The sequence below is a fragment of the Balaenoptera ricei genome, chromosome 17, assembly GCF_028023285.1.
Source record: "Balaenoptera ricei isolate mBalRic1 chromosome 17, mBalRic1.hap2, whole genome shotgun sequence".
NCBI classification, from domain to species: domain Eukaryota; kingdom Metazoa; phylum Chordata; class Mammalia; order Artiodactyla; family Balaenopteridae; genus Balaenoptera; species Balaenoptera ricei.
In genome coordinates this window covers 628,671-649,170 of record NC_082655.1, presented here as the reverse complement: position 1 = coordinate 649,170, position 20,500 = coordinate 628,671, and the positions used below count along the sequence as shown (strand labels likewise).

Below are 20,500 nucleotides of genomic sequence, written 5' to 3'. Positions count from 1 at the left end.
CAGGCCGGGTGCCCACCCAGCACCACCCAGAGCAGACAGGCCACGGAACAGGGACCACCTGAGCCCCGGGGGTTGGGGGGGTCACTGATGGGCTGGTACACAGAGAGGTCACTGGTTGTACCAAGACCCCTGAAAGGGACTGGGGTGTCCAGTGTCCATTTGGGAGGGGAGAAAAGCAAAGTGTAGCCCTCTGGTGATGCCACGGCCACATGTGGCTAAGAGACCTCACGGGAGGGCCAAGGTGGCCCTGCCAGCGCCCCACAGGGCAGCGAGGCCGGTACCACCTCCTGCAGGCCTCAGAGCTGGAAGGGAGGCAGAGATGCAGTGCCTGGAGCATCAGCTCAGGACCAGCCTCCCTCCCTTCGGGACCGCGTCCCGGGACGGGGTGGCCGGAAAGTCTCAGGCAGGAAGCTTCGCCCCCGGCCCCCGCCCAGGCCCGCCTCTGTGGTGGGGCTCATCTTCCTGGGGGGCTCCCCTCAACAGCTGGGGCTCCCTGACTCCACAGTGGGGGGCAGCACCTGGAGGGGTTCACTTTGGGGCCTCTTACTGCTGAAGGGCACGTGTGCTCTGTGTCCAGAGTGTTAGGGATGGGGTGGGGCAAGGGTGCTGGAGGCCCACCGTGTCTAGCAGCCTGTCTTTGGTCTGCTTGTCTTCTAGGCATTTTGAGGCCAGAGGAGGACTTGCAGCCCCACACCCTGCACCCCCAGAAGTGCCTCCAGACTGGCCTCTCTCGGAAGCCTCCCCTGATAAGGCAGGCACCGCCTGCCTGTGGCTTCCCATCTTCCAAGGCGCATAGAGGTCTCTGCTCTGCTGTGGTCTCCTGTCGTCTCTGTCTTTGTGGACTGGCGTCTAATACAAAATCCCTTCCACACATTTTACCTGCACTTTGGCGCCAGTCAGTCATTTTTAACTGGACTTAGGCAGCCACTTAAAACGCAAATAATGAAAATACCTTACATCATGAAACATACAAGTGGGGACAAAAGCTATCCGATCATCAGTTGTTTTGGGCTTACCCACACACAAGAGGTGGAGGGGAGCCTTGGGAGTTTTGAAGCTGATATGTCGGGGAAGCGGAATTTCTGCTCTGATTTTCATTGATGTCGCTTGTGCAATACATTTTAAAACGAAAGGAAACGTCAGGCTGTAAAGGTACAGATGAGATGTACAGGGGGTGAGTATAAGGCCCCGCAGGCTTTACTCTGAGGGTGCTTGCTGCTGGCCCCCATGTCCCTTCTCCTTAGTCATGGCACCCTACTTTTGACATGAGCACAGGCACACTGCCAGACTCTGTGCAGCTTGGTGTGGTCGTGTGACGGCTGTGGCCCACAGGACCTGAGCAGAAGCTTCGAGGGTGAATTCCATGCAGAGACTTCAAACAGAGGATGGCCCTCTGAGCCACTTCTCTCTCCTGCCCGGGGCCATGTGGAACCAGAAGCACGTCTGGGACGTGAGCTCCAGCCCAGGCTTGGGGTGGAGATGAGGAGGGGCTCCCTGACCCTCCAAAGCCCTTGCTAAACTGGGGTTAGCCGTCGCCCAGGGTTGCTAAACTGGGCTTCATTTGCAAGAAAGAAACAAACTTCTACTGTCCTTAAGTCGTTGTTATTGGAGTTTTCTGACACCTCAGTCTAGTTCATGCAAGAGGGACTATTGCTGAGCCCAGCTCACATGGGGCTCTCAGGCGGTGAGCAACCGGGTGCATCTAGAAGTGTGTGTGTCTATTGTGTTGGTAGTAAGTGCTCATTCCTTGGTCGCTTGCCTCCCATGCCCCAGAAGAGCAGCTCTATGGCACAGGCTTTGTCTTTCTTCCTGCCTCTTTTCCAGCACAGAGCCAGGGACGTGGTGGAATATTCATACGTATTTCTTGAATGAAAGAAGGAAAGAATCAGAGGGAGCCCTTCTGGAGGTCCAGAAGGAAGTCCAGGGAGCAGACCTTTTGGCTTCCACAGGGACTCCTGTCTTATGGTATGGGGTGAGGGCCCGGGAGTTTAGGGTGCAAGACTGGGGAGGTCCTGAGCCAGGCAGGACCCACCTCAGGACACCCAGCAGCTTCCTCACGACCCGACCCTCTGCAGACGTCCTCCTGCAATTGGCTGGCTGTCCCAGGTTTCCTCTGTGCTTCTCTCAGACCCTTTGCCAAGTCACCCCATGCCACCTCGGGCTTCAAGGTGGGGCTCCAGGGCTGCCCTGGGGGCCTTTCTCTGTGAGCCGCCCCTGCAGGCTCCAGCTGCCCTCATGCCTGCCCTCAGATCCTGTCTTTCCTCTAGACCTCTGCCCTGAGGCCACGTCCTGTCACCTCCGCCTCCTGGCTGTGCCATGGTCACCTTTAAGTCATCTCTTCCCAACCTGAACACCTCCCACCCCGCGTGCATCTCCTCCCCTGGTGCCCTCACCCAATCCTGGCCCTGCGGTCCACCTTGTCTCTCTTCAGGAGATGCCTATCGCCTCCAGGATAAAATCAAGCTTCCTTACCTTGGTCTCCAAGGCCTGCCTGGCCAACTCCTGCCTTGTTCTTCAGAACATTTTTATTGCCCCCCAGAAGGAACCCTGTACCCCACTTCCCCCTCCCCTTCCAGCCCCTGGCACCGTTAACCTACTTTCTGCCGCTATAGATTTGCCGAATCTGGACTTTCAAATGAATGGATTCATGCAGTACAGTAGTACCCCTTACCTTCAGGGCTTGTGTTCCAAGACTCCCAGGGGATGCCTGAAACCCTGGATAGTACTGAATCCTATCTGTTCGTGTCTTCCACCCACAAACTTAATGCTTTTTCCATTTTAACCAAATTCTTATCATGCACTGCGGCCATAACTTTTGCAGTTTTTGAGGTGCACCAGCAAAACTAGCACGAATTTCTTTTTCCTTCACAGTTTCACGGATAGAAGATTGGTTCCTAGCATAGATCTTAGCAACCTCAGCATACAATTTTTTTCCTTTCCTTATTAAGTTGAGGACTTTCACCTTTTCGCTTAAAGGAAGCACTTCACTTCACTTAAAGGCTTCTCTTTGGTGTACCTGAATCACAAGCATCCCTACTCTTGCACTCTGAAGCCATTCTTAAGTAAAATAAGGGTCACTAAATGTAAAACAGCTAGCTAGTGGGAAGCAGCCGCATTGCACAGGGAGATCAGCTCCGTGCTGTGTGACCACCTAGAGGGGTGGGATAGGGAGTGTGGGAGGGTGACGCAAGGGGGAAGGGATATGGGGATATATGTGTGTGTATAGCTGATTTACTTTGTTATACAGCAGAAACTGACACAACATTGTAAAGCAATTATACTCCAATAAAGATGTGAAAAAACAAATAAATAAAATAAAAGGGTCACTTAGACACTGTGATGCCTCCGCAGTTGATCTGATGACCCAGATGGCTACTAAGTGACTAATGGGCAGGATATACTGGACAAAGGGATCATTTGTGTCCCAGGCAAGACAGAGGGGCGGGTGCAAGATTTCATCACTCTACTCAGTATGGGAAGTATTAACATGTGAGCAATATTAAGACTTCCAACCTGTGAACACAGGATGTCCTTACATTTATTTAGGTCTTCTTTAATTTCTTTCAGTAATGTTTTATAATTTTCAGTGTACAAAGGTTGTTAAATTTATTCTTAAGTATTTAATTTTTTCTTTTAATTTATTTTTGGCTGCATTGGGTCTTCGTTGCTGCACGCAGGCTTTCTCTAGTTGTAGCGAGCGGGGACTACTCTTTGTTGTGGTGCGTGGGCTGCTCATTGCGGTGGCTTCTCTTGTTGTGGAGCACGGGCTCTAGGCGCACGGGGTTCAGTAGTTGCAGCACGCGGAACTGCAGATACAGAGGGCTGACTGTAGAGTTATAGGTGGATTTTCAACTTTGCAGAGGGTCGGGCGCCCCTAACCCCTGCGTTGTTCAAGGGTCAGCTGTGAAACAGTAGTTGTGGCTTGCGGGCTTAGTTGCTCCGCAGCGTGTGGGATCTTCCCAGACCAGGGATCGAACCCATGTCCCCTGCATTGGCAGGCGGATTCTTAACCACTGCGCCACCAGGGAAGTCCCCTAAGTATTTAATTTTTTGATGCTATTGTAAATATAATTAGTTTCTTAATTTCATTTTCAGTTTGTTCATTGCTGGTGTATAGAAACACAACTGATTTCTGTATATTGATCTTCAATCAAACTTGATGAACTCATCCATTACCTCTAATATCAATAGTTTGTGTGTTCCTTAGGATTTCACAGTTGACCCTTGAACAATGCAGGGGTTAGGGGCGCCGACCCTCTGCAAAGTTGAAAATCCACCTATAACACTACAGTCAGCCCTCCGTATCTGCAGTTCCGAATCTTCAGATTCAACCAACTGCAGATGGTGTAGTACTGTAGTGTGTATTTAGCAAAAAAATCTGAGTATGAGTGGACCTGCGCAGTTCAAACCCATGTTGTTCATGGGTCAATTGTATGTAATTCATGTTATCTGCAAATATAATTTCATTTCTTCCTTTCAAATTTAGATGCTTTTTATTTCATATTCCTGCCTAATTGCCCTGGATAGACCCTCCTATATAATGCTGAATAGAAGTGGCAAGAACCAACATCCTTCTCTTCCTTCTAATCTTACTAGGAAAGCTTTCAGTCTTGCACCATTGAGTATATTAGCCATGAGGTTTTCATAGATGTCCTTTATCAGGTTGAGGAAGTTACCCTGTATTCCTGCTTTTTTGAGGTTTTTATCACGAAAATGTGTTGGATTTTTTTTTCAAAAGCTTTTTCTGTGTCTATTGTAATGATAAAATGTGGTCCTTTTCCCTTTATTACTATTATGTGTTATATTGAGTGTTTTTTTATACATTGATTGATGTTTGCATTGATTTATCTTTACATTACTGAGAGAAATCCCACCGGGAAAAAGATGTACTGCATTTTTCAAGCATTGGGTTGAGTTTGCTAATATTTTGTTGAGGATTTTTGTATCTATATTCATATAGGATATTGGCCTGTAGCTTTCTTTCTTATGATATTTTGTCTAGTTTTAGTGTCAGGGTAATACTGATCTCAAATAATGAGTTGGGAAGTATTCCCTCATCTTCTATTTTTTGGAAGAGTTTGTGAAGTATTGGAGTTAAGTCTTCCTTAATTTTGGTAGAATTCGCCAGTGAAGCCATCTCATCCTGGGCTTTTCTTTCTGGGAAGTTTTTGTTGTTGTTGTTGTTATTATTTAATTACTAGTTCAGTTTCTTGTTATCGGTCTATTTAGATTTTCTACTTCTTCTTGAGTCAGTTTTGGCAGTTTGTGTCTTTCTAGGAATCTGGCCATTTCATATAGGTCATCTAATTTGGGGGCATAAATTATTTATGGTGTTCCCTTATAATCATTTTTATTTCAGTAAGGTTGGTAGTAATGTCACTTTTTTCATTTCTAATTTTAGCAATTTGAGTCTTCTCTTTTTATCGTAGTGAGTCAAGCTACAGGTGTGTCATTTTTGTTGATCTTTTTAAAGAATCAACTTTTAGTTTATTTTCTCTGTTGTTTTTCTATTCTCTATTTCAATTGTTTCTGCTCTAATCTTTATTATTTCCTTCCTTCTGCTTACTTTGGGTTTAGATTGTCTACTTTTTGTAGTTTTTAAAGTTAGAATGTTAGGTTATTTATTTAAGATCTTATTATTTTTTTAAAGCTCTAAATTTCCCTCTTAGCAGCTCTCTTGATGGTGCTAAGTTTTAGTATGTTGTGTTTTTGTTTTTATTCATCTCAGAGTATTTTCTAATTTTCCCTGTGATTTTTTTTTTTTTATTTAATTTTTACTTTTGGCTGTGTTGGGTCTTCATTGCTGCACACGGGCTTTTCTCTAGTTGTTGTGAGCAGGGGCTACTCTTCATTGCAGTGCGCGGCTTCTCATTGCCTTGGCTTTTCTTGTTGCAGAGCACAGGCTCTAGGCGCGTGGGCTTCAGTAGTCGTGACCCATGGGCTCTAGAGCACAGGCTCAGTAGTTGTGGCTCACAGGCTTAGTTGCTCTGCAGCATGTGGAATCTTCCTGGGCCAGGGATCGAACCCATGTCCTCTGCATTGGCAGGCAGATTCTAAACCACTGAGCCACCAGGGAAGTCCCTCCCTGTTATTTCTTCTTTGACTAATTGTTTATTTTGGAGTATGTCATTTAATTTTCACATACTCATGAATTTCCCTACTCTCCTTCTGTTATTGATTTCTAATTTCATCCTGTTGTAGTCAGAAAACATACTTTGTATGCTTTTACTACTCTTAAATTTATTGAGACTTGTTTTATTGCCTAACATATGATCTATCCTGAAGAGTATTCCATGTGCACTTGGGAAGAATATGTACTCTTCTGTTGTTGGAGTGTTTCATTGCTGCCCATTACGTCTAGTTGGCTTATTGTGTTGTTCAAGTCTTCTCTTTCCCTGCTGATATTCTGTCTAGCTGTTCTATCCATTACTGAAAGTGGGGTACTGAAGTCTCCAACTCTTATGTTAAATTTTCTATTTCTCCTTTCAATTCTGTCCAGTTTTGCTTCATGTATTTTGGGGCTCTGTTAGGCAAATATATCTTTATAGCTGTCATTTCTTCTTGATGAATTGATCCTTTTTTCATTATAAAATGTCCTTCTTTAACTCTAATATAAACATTTGTCATAAAGTTTATATTGTCTGATATTAGTATAGCCCCTCCAGCTCTGTTTTGGTTACTGTTGGTGTGGTGTCCTTTTTTCCAAATTTTACTTTCTATTTGTGTCTTTGAATATAAAGTGTGTTTCTTATAGGCATTATATAGTTGGATCATGACTTTAAAAAGAAAAATCCACTGTGCCAATCTCTGCCCTTTAACTGGAGACTTTAATCCATTTACATTTAATGTAATTAATGATACAGTACAATTTATATCTGCTCTCTTGATATTTGCTCTCTATGTTTCTTATATCTTTTTCCCTCCCAATTTCTTCATTATTGTCTTTGTGTGTGTGTGTGTTATTTTCCAGTGTACAACTTTAATTCCTTTGTTATTTCTTTGACTATATTTTTTGAGTTATTTTCTTAGTGGTTACCCTTGGGATTACAACTGACATCTTAATTTGTTAACAATCTGATTTAGATTAACATTACATTAATTTTAACTGTATTAAAAGATGTTGCTCCTGTATAGCTGTTTCCCCCTTATTTATTGCCACATATTCCACCTCATATATTCTGTGTCTATACCCATAGATTTGTGTTTTTTTGGCCCCACCACACAGCTTATGAGATCCTAGTTGTGGCACATGGGCTTAGTTGCCCCGTGGCAAGTGAGATCTTCCTGGACCAGGGCTTGAACCCATGTCCCCTGAATTGGCAGGCAGATCCTTAACCACTGCGCCACCAAGGAAGTCCCTGCCCCCTTGTTTTGAGAGATGATTTTGCCAGATATAGAATTCGTGGTTGGCAAGTTTATTCTTTCAGCACTTGGAATATGTCATACCACTGCCTTCTGGCCTCCATGGCTTCTGGTATGAAATCTTCTGTTAATTTTATTGAGGACCACTTATATGTGATGAGTCACTTCTCTCTTGCTGCTTTCAAGATTCCTTTTCTTTGCTTTTCAACAATGTATAATGTGTACAGGTGTGGACCTCTTTTACTTCATCCTGCTTGGAGTTTTTTAACTTCCTGGATGTGTAGATCCATGTTTTTCATCAAATTTTGAAAGTTTTCAGTCACAATTTCTTCAAATATTCTTTTTGCCCCTCTTTCTCCTCTGCTCCTGAGAATTATGTATAGGTTGGTATGCTTAATGGTGTCCCACAGGTCTCTGAGGCTCTGTTAATTTTTCTCTCTCTCTATTTTTTTTTTCTGTTTTGCAGACCAGACAATCTCAACTGACCTAACTACAAGTTTGCTAATCCCTTCTTCTACCTGCTCAAATCTGCAGTAGAACCCCATAAGTAAAAATTTTCAATTCCATTATTGTACATTTCAACTCCATAATTTCCATTTGGAGCCTGTTTATAATTTTTTTTTACTGACAGTCTCTATTTGATGAGATATTATTCTCATACTTTCCTCTAGTTCTTTAGACATAATGGTTTCCTTTAGCTCTTTGAACATATTTTAAAATTTAATTTAGTTTTTTATTAAAATGTTTTATTACTTTTAAATTTTTATTGGAGTATAGTTGATTTACAATATTGTGTTAGTTTCTGCTGCACAGCAAAGTGAATCAGTTATACATATACACATATCCACTCTTTTTTAGATTCTTTTCCCATATAGGTCATTACAGAGTATTGAATAGAGTTCTCTGTGCTATACAGTAGGTCCTCAGTCCTCATTAATTATCTATTTTATACATAGTAGTATGTATATGTCAATTTCAATCTTCCAATTTATCCCCCCCAAACATATTTAAATAGTTAAGATTCCCCAGGGATAGTTTCTATTGATTGGTTCTTTTTTTCCCTATTTATAGGCCAGACCTTCTTGTTTCTTTGGATGTCTCATAATATTTTGTTGAAAACTAGACATTTTAAATGATATAATGTGGCATTTCTGGAAATCAGATTCCAGGTTTTGTTGCTGTTGCTGCTATGGTAGTTGTATTTGTGTATTGGCTTTTCTGAACTAATTCTGTCAAGTCTATTATTTGTCATGGGTAGCCACTGAAGTCTCTACCTGGTTAGCTTAGTGGTCAGATAAATGATTGGACAGAAATTTCCTTACGTGTCTGGAACCAATAAATCTCTGTCATTCCCAAGTGGCTCTGTGTGTATGTGGGACATGCTTTCGGAATTCAGCCAGGCAGTTTACAACTCTACTTTAGGCTTCACCTGTGCACAGAGACTCAAGGTCAGCCAGAAGTGAGCACTTAGGGCTTTTTCAGGTCTTTCATGAGTATATGCACAGCCCTACTTATGTTTTTGACCATCTGTATTCCGGAAATTTGTAGGGCTTTTCAACGCCCCTGTGGACAATGTAATCCCCAGTTCTTCCTTTTAAACTTTTTGGTTAGTCTGTTATTTGCCCCAGCTGTTCTCCATTGCTTCAGGGAGATTACAGCTTTGAAACTACAACACTTGCCCGTAATTGCCTTCAACAGCCTCGGGGAATAGGCTACTAGCACTGGGCAAGTTGAGTGGGCTCGGCAAGAGGGGCCTTCCAGGGGGTCATCTGACTGGTTAAATAATATCACTGCTTTGCAGTGAGGGTGTTCTGCCACCGCGCCAGGTCTGGAAATGTTGCTGGACGAAAGCGTGCGATGGCTTCGAAAAGCGGTGGATCCCGGGTTGGGGGCGTCCGGGCGTGGGGGGCGCAGCACCGCTGAGCCCCGGAGACCAGCGGCGGGATCAGGGAAACCAGGGTTGTTGGGAGTTGTCACGGCAACAGAGAGACGCAACGAGGACCCGCCCAACCGCTGGTTTCCACGACGTCCGGAGAAGCGCGGCGAGGCGGTGCGCGGCCCTGACGGACAGAGCCCCGCCTCGCCCCCGCCCCGCCCCGCCCCCTCCCTCACTCCCCGGTTCTCGCGAGATTTAAGCTCTTTTGGCGGCGCAGAGGCCCACGGTAGCGGTGGCCGCGCTGAAGGGGGCTAATATGGCGGCAGCGGCGGTGGCTTCGCTTCGCGGGTTGGTGCTGGGCCCGCGGGGCGCGGGGCTGCCGGGCGCGCGGGCCCGGGGTCTGCTGAGCGGTGCGCGGCCCGGGCAGCTCCCACTGCGGACACCCCAGGTGAGAGCTGGTCCTAACCCTGGCCGCCGCGCGGCCCCGCAGCCCAGTGAAGGTCACTGCTGGGAGGCTCCGGGCGCGGGCCAGGCAGCGCGAGAGCAGCCTCCGCACCCGGGCCCCCGCCCCGGCCGGACCCCCGCTGCCTGCCGACCTTGGGAGCAGGGCTGGGCTCCCACCCCTCCGAGCAGCACAGGCACCTGGTGCCGAGCGTGGGGGGCGGCGGGGCGGGCTCGCTGCCGGCTCGGGACTGGGCGCTTCCCCGGGGGGCGCGCCCAGGCCCGCTCCCGCTGCGGCCTTCCAGACTGGGCCCGCGTCCTAAAGTGACCTCAGCCTGATCTCGGCCAGCTGCTTGTGACCTTGGCCTGCCCCAGCACCCTTGCTCACTTCGGCCCGATTCCTGGCCCAGGATCTAAGAACACGCCTCACAAACTCCCCCCTTCAGGGCCGAATTCCGGTCAAGGGGTCCGCAGCGGGGAGGGTGGGGAGGGCAGTGGCGCGGGAGGTGGCCGGTGCTGGGTGCCTGAGTTGGGAGAGGTAGGCGCTGAGAGTCAGATCCCCAGGTAGGGCTGGGTGGTGTTCTGGCAGGCGCTGAGCGGGACTCTTGCAGGCAGTGTCCCTGTCGACGAAGTCTGGCCCGTCCCGGGGCCGGAAAGTGATTCTGTCAGCGCTGGGCATGCTGGCGGCAGGGGGTGCAGGGCTGGCTGTGGCTCTGCATTCTGCGGTGAGTGCCAGTGACCTGGAGTTGCACCCCCCCAGCTATCCGTGGTCCCACCGCGGCCTCCTCTCCTCCCTGGACCACACCAGGTGTGTGGCCGGCTGGGGGAGTTTCTGGGTGGGCCGGGTGGGGTGGAATCCTCGGCGCCCTTAACCCTTTCTATGTCTCTAGCATCCGGAGGGGTTTCCAGGTGTACAAGCAGGTGTGCTCCTCCTGCCACAGCATGGACTACGTGGCTTACCGCCACCTGGTGGGCGTGTGCTACACAGAGGATGAAGCTAAGGCGCTGGCTGAGGAGGTGGGGACGTGGGGACGCGGAGGACCCCACAGATGGGGGCTCCTGCTGTGCTGGACAGCAGGGTTGTGATGGGGCTCTTGGTGGCAGGTGGAGGTTCAGGACGGCCCCAACGAGAACGGGGAGATGTTCATGCGGCCGGGTAAGCTGTCTGACTACTTCCCCAAACCATACCCCAACCCTGAGGCTGCGCGAGCGGCCAACAACGGAGCACTGCCCCCTGACCTCAGCTACGTCGTGCGAGCTAGGTACTGGCCTGCGGTGGGGGGGTGGGTGCTGGGGGAGGAAGGGCTGCCTCATGCCAGGGGCTGAGGAGACCCCGATCTGGTCCCAGGCACGGTGGTGAGGACTACGTCTTCTCCCTACTCACGGGCTACTGTGAGCCACCCACTGGGGTGCCGCTGCGAGAAGGCCTCTACTTCAACCCCTATTTTCCCGGCCAGGCCATTGGCATGGCGCCTCCCATCTACAACGAAGTCCTGGAGTTTGACGACGGTGAGAGGCCCCCACGCTGGGGGTGGGCAAGCTGGGTCCTACTTTCCCCACTGCCAGGGATGCGCTCCTTGTGTTCTTGGCCCAAGAGTGCCTGCACCTTCCTCGGCTGGGACACTGTCTGTCTGTTTCTGAGGAGGCTCATGGGCAGCCTTGAGGCCATCTGTGTGCTGGGTGGTGGTAGGGGTGGGTCCCATCCCTTTTGAAGCTGTGGGCAGGAACCCGTCTCTGCCCCATGGTGGAGGATGGTCTTTGGGCTACCCCACATTGGGCAGGGACACCCACGGGCAGCTCGTACCACTTGTCCTTGGCCCAGGCACCCCAGCTACCATGTCCCAGGTAGCCAAGGATGTGTGTACCTTCCTGCGCTGGACATCTGAACCAGAACACGACCATCGCAAACGCATGGGGCTCAAGGTGAAAGGGCTGGGCGGAGGGGCACAGTGGGCCTGGGGGAGGGGCTGGGAGCTGGGCAGGGGTCCTTTCCGCCTCCCTCCTCTGAGCCTGCCTCCTCCCCAGATGTTGATGATGATGGGCTTGCTTTTGCCCCTGGTTTATGCCATGAAGCGGCATAAGTGGTCAGTCCTGAAGAGCCGGAAGCTGGCGTATCGGCCACCTAAGTGACCCTGCGCAGTGTCTGCTTGCTGTCCTGCCTGAATGGGTCCTCAAGCCAAGGAGCCACCCTGGGCCTGTTCAGGTCCCAGCTGGCCCTCCTGGCCAAGCCCCTCTTCCTCTGGGACAAGGGGGGAAGGGGCAGGAGACGGGGTTCCAGCTCCAGATCGTTCAGCGCCCATCATGGAAATAAATTAAGTTTCTCAACATACCCATTTGAGCGACTGTGTGATGGGAACACAGGTTTGCAGAGGACTCTGGGACTAAGACCCTTGCCCCCAGGGCCCCCAGGGGCGTCCAGTGCAGCGTGGCCAACATTGTCCTGCGTGCTGGGAGTCCAGTCAGCCCTGAACGTGGGACAGGAAGCGGAGACCTAGCTATTAGAGGAAGTGGCAGCACTGACTGGAGCGGAGAACCTGGTTACAGGTGGAAAGGGCTTCGCTTGGCTGGACACAGCCCAGGGGCCCAGGGCCCTGCTGCAGTAACCCACCCGTGTCCATGTATTGAACCACTTGGCCTTCATCCTGAAGGCGGCAGAGAGCCCTGTGTAGCATTTCAACCAGGGAGAGGCTGGCCTAAAGTAGGAGCTGCAGGAGCTGTTCCTGGGGCTCAGGGGCAGGCAGGGCTGGGCGGTGGCCGGGAGAGGAGGGGCAGCGCTCAACCTCTCCAAGGAAGCAGAGAGGCAGGTGGAGGCCACCCGGAAGGTGCTTCTGGTCTCTTGGCTGGGCAGCTGGAGGCGCTGTTGACTCAAGGGTCACGGTCTTTGTGAGGGGACGGTACCTCCTCGCAGTCTACAGGGCGGCTGGGAGTGGGTTCAGGCCACACGGCCAGACAGTGGCCAGGCTCACACAGCCGTGGACCTGTCAGTGGCAGGAGGCCCATGGCGGTGTTTTCTTAGTAGTGGCCCTGGGCCCTGGCTCAGGGCTCTTATCTTGAGCTGTTTTTGTTCCCAAGCAGGGAATGTAAGAGGCAGCCTGGCGGGAATAGCCCAGAGGAGTGGGGACCAGCGTGGGGAGGGCAAGAGCAGAGAGGAGAAAGGCAGAGGGAGGGTGTGTACCTGAAAGGCTCTGGTTGGAAAACGAGGACCAGTCAGCTGAGGGCTGGGTGGGGCTCAGAGGGCCCAGCCCAGTGGTCAGCAGGCAGGGGGTGTCCTAAGCACCCTTGGGGCCTGGGAGATTTCAGGGGACTTGCGTCCCAAGTATGCTCTTCAGTAGCCAGCTGGGCCCAGCTGGGGAGCCGCCACCCCTGCCTCTCTGCCAAGTTTCATCTGAGTGGGGCTGTGCCCTGCTCTCCATTCTGCCAGCAGCCCAGTCTGCACAAGGGCACAGTGAAGGGGCACCCAGCTGGCTCACAAGTGTATTTAATGACTCCAGCTCACAGCCCCTCCCCAGCAACCCCGGCTTTGTCCCCAGCGAGCGGTCAGTCAGCGGAGGCTCCCCGAGAGGCTCAGGAGGGGGTCCGGGGGCCTTGGGCCTGGAAGAGAAGGGCCATCCTCTCTTCTTGTGACCTGGGGGCAGGGGGAGAAGATGGGTCGTTCTGCTTGTTTTGCCCCCCTGTCCCCATGCCCTCCCCTGCCTCTGCCTCTGCCCCTGGTACCTTTGGTAGCTGCTGGGTGGAGGCTGTGGGAAGGGGGTCCCAAGCACAGGGCCTCTGGGTGCTGCACATCTCACAGCCGGGTCGGCTTGGGGCATTGATGAAGGTGCAGGAAGGGCAGGGCCAGCCGGGCTGGGGAGGTGAGGACACAGTCACTGCTTACCCATTCCTTCGATGCCCACAGCCTCCTAAGCCCTCCCTGCCCAGTCCCTTGCCCACCTGAAGGGGGTTGGGCAGGCTGGAGCCAGCTGGCTGAGGGGCTTGGGGCAGCCCCAGTGACTGAGGAAACAGGCGGCCTAGTTCCCCATCCATCTTCTGGGGGCGCTGAGGATTGCGTCCTGCCATAGAGGGGATGAGACTCAGGACCATGTCAGGCTGCACCCCACCGTCCTCATCCCACTGCAATCAAGGACTGACCTGGGGCCTCTCGAGGGGCTGAGAGCAGGTAGAGGAAAGCAGGGTCCCCATCCCGCCGGACCCCATAGAAAGCAAGGCTGTATTCGGGGACACACAGGCACCTCCCGATGACCCAGCGCTGCACAGCCGGCGGGAAGCCAAACTCCGAGAATACCTGGGGCCAGAGTGTCGGAATGTCACCCAGGTCCCCCCAGCAGGGTCCCCAGACCCCGTGCTCACCTGCTCCTGGAGGGCCGCGATGGTGGAGTGGGGGTGGGCTGGCAGCGAGACGTGGGCGGAGGATGCAGCGTCTTCAACTGTAACCTGCAGCCTGGGCCAGAATGTAGGTCAGCGGTAAGGACCGGGGACCGGAGAGGTCCGGGAGGTCAGGGAGAGACAGAAGTCCCAGGCCTTACCTGATGGGGCCAGGAGGGAAGCAGGCCTCCTGGAGCTGGATGCTGAGGGCCACGTGATGCTGGGCCAGGATGGCTGCTGCTTGGGCTGCCCGCTTCTCATCCCCACTCTCTATGGCCCGGGTCAGGTGCCCTGCTAGGTCCTCTGCAGGGGAGAGAGGGCCGTCACAGCCCCCCGCGGGCTGCCCCCCCAGCCCCTCCAGCCCCCTGCCTTTACCTTTCTCCATCAAGTCTCCAGGGCGCCACGGAAGATCCACCTTGGGCTGGGGGGCCTTGGTTGCAGGCACTTCAAGGAGACTGGGCGGGGAAACAGGGCACGTTTCTGAGCCTAGGGCTGGGGTCTGGCTGTCACTGCCTAGGAGGGAAGATGTGGGGTGGGCTGGTGGTCTCCTGAGATCTAGCCCCCAGCTGAGTACTCACCCAGGCCTCTGCTCTCTGACCTCAGGTTTCCGGTACCTTCGTCTCCTCCCTCCTCACCTCAGCCCCTGCCTGGGCCCCACCTTGGCCACACTTCAAGCCAGGCCTTTTCCCCAGCCTTGGCCCTTGCAAACCCCAGAGGTCCCGGCTGACTCCACTCAGAGCTGCACTTGGCTCTTCCTTGGGCTCTGGAGTCCTTTTGGTCCCTTCTGCTGACCAGTCCCACCCGTGCCCCTCCTCCACAGAGGCATACTCAAGGCATGCATACTCTTGCCTTGGGGCTTTTGTACCTGCTGCTCCCAGGCCACATCATTCACCCCATGATCTTTAAATTTCACTCAAGGGTCACCTTAATGAGGATTTCCCTGCCACCCTATTTTAAATTGCAAACCCTTCCCTTCCAGCGCTCCCATCCTTTCCACCATCTCACAGAATTTATTTTACTTATTTTATACGTCTGTCTCTTCTCTGGAAATGCCAGCTCCAAGAGAGCAGAGATTTAAAGTTTTATTCATGCTAAATCTCTAAGACCTTAAAAGAGTGCTTACTACAGGTGCTGAACACACATTTGGTGAACCAACGGACAAACGAATGAACGAAAGAAAAAGGCCTTTCTTTCTCTGCAGATGCTGTTGTCTGGACCTCTCTTCCATCTCAGTGTGTGGTTTTCTTCTCATCCCTCTGACAGCTGTTCTGATGCATCTGTGGACTCTCCCTGATGCACTGTGTGTGTCTGCCTTCCAGACCCTCTTCTCTTCCCACTTCTCTCTCCTGGTGACCTTGGTTGACCTTTTCTACCCCCAACCTTTACCTCTTTAGAGCCCCAGCTCCAGTCCAGATCCACCTCCCTCCCTTCCCTCCCACATGTTTAAGAACTTGACCACCTCTATGCCCTCCCAAAAAGGCCCTCTATCTGGGAGCTCCCCAGTGTCTGTTCCTTGCAGCTTTCTGTCTCAACCACTCACTCTTCCATTTAAACCTCAAGGAAATCAGCCAATTCCATCTCTTAAGCATCTCTGGAAACATCCTTCCTCTCTCCGGCCCTATCTGCACCACCCACACGAATGCAGGTCTCAACCAGTCTTCAGTAGCTCGAATCTGAGCCTGTCACTCTCGCACTGAATACCTTCCCATAGCTTTCCACAGAGTCCGTCTTCTCACCCAGGTCCTGAGGGCCTGCGTGCTCTGCCCCTCCACACTTGTCTGGCACTCCAGGCTCCAGCTCTTCGGTCTCTGTTCCTTTTCTCTACTTCCTCCCTCCTGGGAGTCCTCCCAGAACCCCAGCAGTGGGTAAGGTGGGCTCAGCTTTCCCCACTACTCCCCCCATCCAGACCTGGGGGGTGGGGCTACCCCTGTTCTCTCGCAGAACTAACACTGCCCCAGTCACAGTGAACCTTCACGCCAGGGCACTGACCATTCTGTCCTTCCACGGTGGCACCTCGGACCAGGGCTGCCCACCGCTGAGCTTCCTGAGGGTTGGCGAAGTGCAGGCTGAGAGTCCCAGGCCCTCCCGGTGGAGGCTGCAGCTCATGCTGGCTGGGGCCTCGGACGGTGTAGGAGACGGACTCCAGGGGCCACTCCAAACTGATCTGAGGAAGGGGAGAGTCCGGGCTCAGTGCCTCCCCCCAGCACATGCTGCATGAAGATCAAAGGAACACGAGGTAACATTTGTAGGCCACTTACACTGTCCTAAGCCCTTTACACGTATTACCTTATGAAACCCTCACACTAGTCCTACGAAGGGAGGTACCAGCATTATCCCCATTTTACACACGAGGAAACAGAAGCAAAGAAAAGGTAACTGCTCAAGAGCACGCAGCTGGCGAATGGAAGGGCATGGCCTCGGGTTCAGCGGCCAGGCCGCGCGCCCCCGCCGCCCCCACTCACCGCCCCGGGCCCCGCGCCAAGCAGCTCCAGCCGGAAGCGCCCTGGTCGCTCGGGGTCCGCGCTCAGCTGCAGCCTCCGCAGCTGCGCCTCTGCGTCCGGCCCCGCGCCCAGCGGCCTCACCGCGGCGTGCACGGCCAGGAGCACCGCGGCCGAGCCGGAGTCCGAGGCCGCAGCCGCGCCGCCCGCCGGCGGCGCCATCTCCGATCCGGTCCCGGCCCGGCCCCACGAGCCCGCTTCCGTGGCCTCGGGCCGCTGAGCGCCTCCACCGGCCGGAAACTGGAGCCGCGAGCCTGGGGTTCCGGACGCCGCCCTAGCGTTGGAGCCGTCTGACCCTCCCGCTTCGCCCACGATGGACATGGCCAGAGGGTCTTCGGACTCCGGCGGGCGAGGCTGGGCTTGGAGGCCTGTACTCTGGGCAAAGCGTCAGGGACTGAAGCACCGGCCACGACTGGAAGGCCCTAGAGGCTCGGGTGGGAGCTGCAGCCCAGCGGCCCTTGTCGACCCCCGCGTCCGGCGGGAGCCGGACGCGCCCCCAGGCTCCTTCTGGGCCGCCGCCCGCCTCTCGCCGCCCACCGAACACTCTGTTACCCCCTCCAGCCCACACCTCGATAGTCCGCTACTCCCTCCGGGGAACCCGGACAGCACCCGGGGCGGAGCCGGCGAGGGGCCGCGACCAATGAGCGCCAGGGAGGAAGGCGGGTTCGCACGGCCGAGAAGATGACGGACAGGCGCCACAGCCAGTAGGAGTGCAAGACAGGACTGAGCGGCGGGTACTGTCCCCAATTGCTCTGCGCGCTCCCGGTCCCGGCGGCTGGAGCGGGCCATTCAGACGCGTGGGGCCGGACCTGGCGGACGCTTGTTGTTGTCCGGCCCGGGGAGGTAGAGGTCGTTTGCTCGCTTGCTCGGGCCTTCTGTGGCGGTCGGCGGGCAGGTCGGTCGCGATAGTCGGGCGCCGTGCACGGGCGAGGCTATGTCGCGGTGGCAGCCCGGATGGGCCGGCGGGGCCGGGAGTAACGGGACGTCGCTGCGGAGCTTCTTTCCCCGGATACAGTGCGGCCCGAGCGGAGGCCGCGGCGCCGCACTCCGGTCCTGAGGCGTCCGCGCTGCCCGGGGCCTGCACTGCCTTCTCACCCGCACCGACGCCAATCGACCTGACCCTGCCTGGTCCGGCCCGGCCCGATTGAGCGCAGAGTAAGCAGGTAGGTAGGTGTACGCCCTGTGCCCGGCGCCGACTCGGGCCCTCCAGAACTACGACCCCCAGCAGGCTTCGCGCTGGAGCGCACGCGCGCCTCCCAAGGCGCACGGCTTCCTGGGACTTGTAGTTCGCGCGGCTTGGCTGGGGTTCCCCTTAGACTCGGCGGACGCTGCAGCGCCCTAGCTGCCCGGCTGACAGGCCCTTCGGGGGTCGCGGGGCCTCCCTCCGCTCCCTGTCGTACTTTCGGAGAAAAACGGAGGAGCTCACTAGAAAGCAGCCTGTAGAACAGGAAAGAGCGCCGCGTCCAGGTGACGGCAGGGCCGAGCCCCGGGTTCCCTGGTTCCTAACTGGGTGCGGGTTCTTAGCCGGGCTGAGGATCCCGGCCGGAGGGGCACTACAGGAGTCACGTCCCTGCGCGGGCTCACGGGGCCCCCCTTGGTGGGTAGGGCTCTTGTGTCGGGACGGGGGGTGTTGAGGGAGAGACTAACCCAGCAGCCCCGGGGTTAGCAGGATCCCCGGTGGGTCCCCCAGCCTGGCCCAAGAACTCCTGTGAGGTGCAAGAGGTGTGGCTGATCTGGGGCCTGGACATGCCGCTCTCATCACCTCTCCAGCCAGTGCTCAAGGCCTGGGAGCAGGCTGCAGGAGGGACCCAGGTTGTTTACAGCGGCGCCACTTACTGGGAGGAGGGCTGAAGGTGGAGCCCCAAGGGCCAGACACCCATGGACTGACCTCCATCCTCAGGCAGCACTAGCCCTTCGGAGCACAGGACCTCCTCCCCGAGGACATGAAGCTGTTGGAGAACTCCAGCTTCGAGGCCATCAACTCGCAGCTGACCGTGGAGACAGGAGATGCCCACATCATTGGCAGGTGAGGCCGGGGCTCTGGGGCTGGCGTCTCAGAGGTCACTCTGCCCTGTCTCTGGGTTGAGCCTGAGGCGGGTGGCATCTTCATGGTCCTGCCTGCGTCTCTAGGATTGAGAGCTACTCGTGTAAGATGGCGGGCGACGACAAGCACATGTTCAAGCAGTTCTGCCAGGAGGGCCAGCCACATGTCCTGGAGGCACTGTCCCCACCCCAGACCTCGGGCCTCAGCCCCAGCAGGTGAGCCGGGCAGGGCCTGCCCACTGTGGACTGGCAAGCGGGGCAGTGCCAGGCTGACGCTTCTCTCTGTGCAGACTGAGTAAGAGCCAAGGCGGCGAGGATGAGGGCCCTCTCAGCGACAAGTGCAGCCGCAAGACCCTCTTCTACCTGATTGCCACGCTCAACGAGTCCTTCCGGCCGGACTATGACTTCAGCACAGCCCGGAGCCACGAGTTCAGCCGGGAGCCCAGCCTCAGCTGGGTGAGGGTCGGGTCGGGGAAGGGACCTGCAGGCCCACAACCATCCCCAGTGTCCTCCCTAACTTACTGGGGCTCGGCCCAGTTCACGCCTGCTGTCCTGGGTCCTAGTCAGCCCTGACTGTGACCATCCTAGGTGGTGAACGCAGTCAACTGCAGTCTGTTCTCGGCTGTCCGCGAGGACTTCAAGGCCCTGAAGCCGCAGCTGTGGAACGCGGTGGATGAGGAGATCTGCTTGGCTGAGTGCGACATCTACAGGTGAGCTGGCATCCCTGCAGGTGGGGTGGGTCCTGGGTCTGTGTGGCACTTGGGACCTCACACCACATCTCGCCCCGCACTCCCCAGCTATAACCCAGACTTGGACTCAGACCCCTTTGGGGAAGATGGCAGCCTCTGGTCCTTCAACTACTTCTTCTACAACAAGCGGCTGAAACGGATTGTGTTTTTCAGCTGCCGCTCTATCAGGTTGGCTGGCACCTGTCCACCTCCCTTCCTTTACCTCCCTGTTTGGCCCACATACCGTTTCCCCAGCTTGGCCCACCCCATTCCTAACTTTGTTCTCCCCGGACACCCTCCCTGGGGTTAGCAGCAGGCTGGGGGTAGGCGGTTTTAAGACTGGTCCCTCCCACCCCCAGTGGATCCACCTACACTCCCTCGGAGGCAGGCAATGAGCTGGACATGGAGCTCGGGGAAGAGGAGGAGGAGGAGGAGGAAGAGAGTGGAGGTGGAGGCCGCGAGGGCGGCCCCGAGGAGACCAGCACCATGGAAGAGGACAGGTGTGTGACGGTTGCAGCGGCCTCCCTCCCTGGAGCCTGGGGTGTGCAGGGCAGGGTGGGGCCCCCTCTCCCTGGTCTCCTGAGTGTGGGCTCCTCAGAACTCACCATGTGCCACCCTTTGCCCAGGGTCCCGGTGATCTGTATGTGAAGAGGCGGAACAGAGGCCCTAGCTTCACCCAGCTTCAAACAGTGCCTGGACCTGCCCACCTGAGGGGCCCCAGGGCCTCCACAGCTGCTGGCCAGATCCTGGCGCTGCCACAGCACCAGCGCCACTCCAGGCCACACCTGCCTAGCCCTTTGGCTGTAGCCTGTGGATGTCCCCTCAGCCCCACAGACTCCCGCTGCCCACGCTGTGGCTGGACTGGACAGCAACGGCACAGGGCCTGGTGGGAAGAGCCACTGCCCCGCCCAAACGAACTGACACAGGCAGGGACAGCTGGACCACAGAGTTTATTTTTGTATTTTGTGCAGGGTCAGGCCTGGACCTGCACACTCCAGCCCAAAGGGCCGGAGACCCAGCAGGCGGTCCCCAGGGGTCATCCGCCCACCTGTACTCCCCACCTTGCCCATCGGGCAGCGTGCACTGAGTGTCACTTTGCTGCAGCTGGTTTGCTTCCAATAAAAGTTTCTGTGACTCAGTGTGGACGGAGGCTCACGAGGTGTGAGGGCGGGGGCCTGCGTCGGGCGGGG

General features: G+C 54.8%; 3 protein-coding genes across 3 annotated transcripts; 2 read left to right on the top strand and 1 right to left on the bottom strand.

Moving 5' to 3' along the window:
- Nucleotides 1-9,518: 9,518 nt before the first annotated feature.
- On the top strand, nucleotides 9,519-12,008 carry LOC132351488 (cytochrome c1, heme protein, mitochondrial). Its single transcript, XM_059901271.1, has 7 exons — nucleotides 9,519-9,686; nucleotides 10,291-10,487; nucleotides 10,570-10,696; nucleotides 10,784-10,941; nucleotides 11,028-11,188; nucleotides 11,502-11,602; nucleotides 11,705-12,008. Exons 1-7 carry the CDS (start codon nucleotides 9,555-9,557, stop codon nucleotides 11,807-11,809), a joined length of 981 nt encoding a protein of 326 aa, XP_059757254.1. The 5' UTR covers nucleotides 9,519-9,554; the 3' UTR covers nucleotides 11,810-12,008.
- A 1,133-nt stretch (nucleotides 12,009-13,141) lies between these two features.
- SHARPIN (SHANK associated RH domain interactor) lies at nucleotides 13,142-17,099 on the bottom strand. Its single transcript, XM_059901685.1, has 9 exons — nucleotides 16,504-17,099; nucleotides 16,031-16,205; nucleotides 14,417-14,554; nucleotides 14,203-14,344; nucleotides 14,027-14,117; nucleotides 13,808-13,961; nucleotides 13,610-13,728; nucleotides 13,394-13,522; nucleotides 13,142-13,304 (listed from the first exon to the last, which is right to left on the bottom strand). The coding sequence occupies exons 1-9, from the start codon at nucleotides 16,858-16,860 to the stop codon at nucleotides 13,221-13,223; spliced, it is 1,389 nt and encodes a 462-aa protein (XP_059757668.1). The 5' UTR covers nucleotides 16,861-17,099; the 3' UTR covers nucleotides 13,142-13,220.
- Nucleotides 17,100-17,340: 241 nt separating this feature from the next.
- MAF1 (MAF1 homolog, negative regulator of RNA polymerase III) lies at nucleotides 17,341-20,453 on the top strand. Its single transcript, XM_059901686.1, has 8 exons — nucleotides 17,341-17,702; nucleotides 18,440-18,565; nucleotides 18,670-18,798; nucleotides 18,873-19,038; nucleotides 19,171-19,292; nucleotides 19,380-19,499; nucleotides 19,670-19,810; nucleotides 19,937-20,453. The coding sequence occupies exons 2-8, from the start codon at nucleotides 18,483-18,485 to the stop codon at nucleotides 19,956-19,958; spliced, it is 783 nt and encodes a 260-aa protein (XP_059757669.1). The 5' UTR covers nucleotides 17,341-17,702; nucleotides 18,440-18,482; the 3' UTR covers nucleotides 19,959-20,453.
- Nucleotides 20,454-20,500: the final 47 nt, after the last annotated feature.

Bases quoted from the DNA above. Each gene is read 5' to 3' on its own strand.
- SHARPIN (XM_059901685.1), bottom strand. From the start codon at position 16,860: ATGTCCATCGTGGGCGAAGCGGGAGGGTCAGACGGCTCCAACGCTAGG. The intron at 13,962-14,026 runs GTGAGCACGGGG...CTCTGGCCCCAG, and splicing joins TCGCGGCCCTCCAGGAGCAG to GTATTCTCGGAGTTTGGCTT. The intron at 13,523-13,609 runs GTGGGCAAGGGA...TCACCTCCCCAG, and splicing joins GCCTGCCCAACCCCCTTCAG to CCCGGCTGGCCCTGCCCTTC.
- MAF1 (XM_059901686.1), top strand. From the start codon at position 18,483: ATGAAGCTGTTGGAGAACTCCAGCTTCGAGGCCATCAACTCGCAGCTG. The intron at 19,039-19,170 runs GTGAGGGTCGGG...TGACCATCCTAG, and splicing joins GGGAGCCCAGCCTCAGCTGG to GTGGTGAACGCAGTCAACTG. The intron at 19,811-19,936 runs GTGTGTGACGGT...CCCTTTGCCCAG, and splicing joins AGCACCATGGAAGAGGACAG to GGTCCCGGTGATCTGTATGT.
- LOC132351488 (XM_059901271.1), top strand. From the start codon at position 9,555: ATGGCGGCAGCGGCGGTGGCTTCGCTTCGCGGGTTGGTGCTGGGCCCG. The intron at 9,687-10,290 runs GTGAGAGCTGGT...GGACTCTTGCAG, and splicing joins TCCCACTGCGGACACCCCAG to GCAGTGTCCCTGTCGACGAA. The intron at 11,189-11,501 runs GTGAGAGGCCCC...TCCTTGGCCCAG, and splicing joins AGTCCTGGAGTTTGACGACG to GCACCCCAGCTACCATGTCC.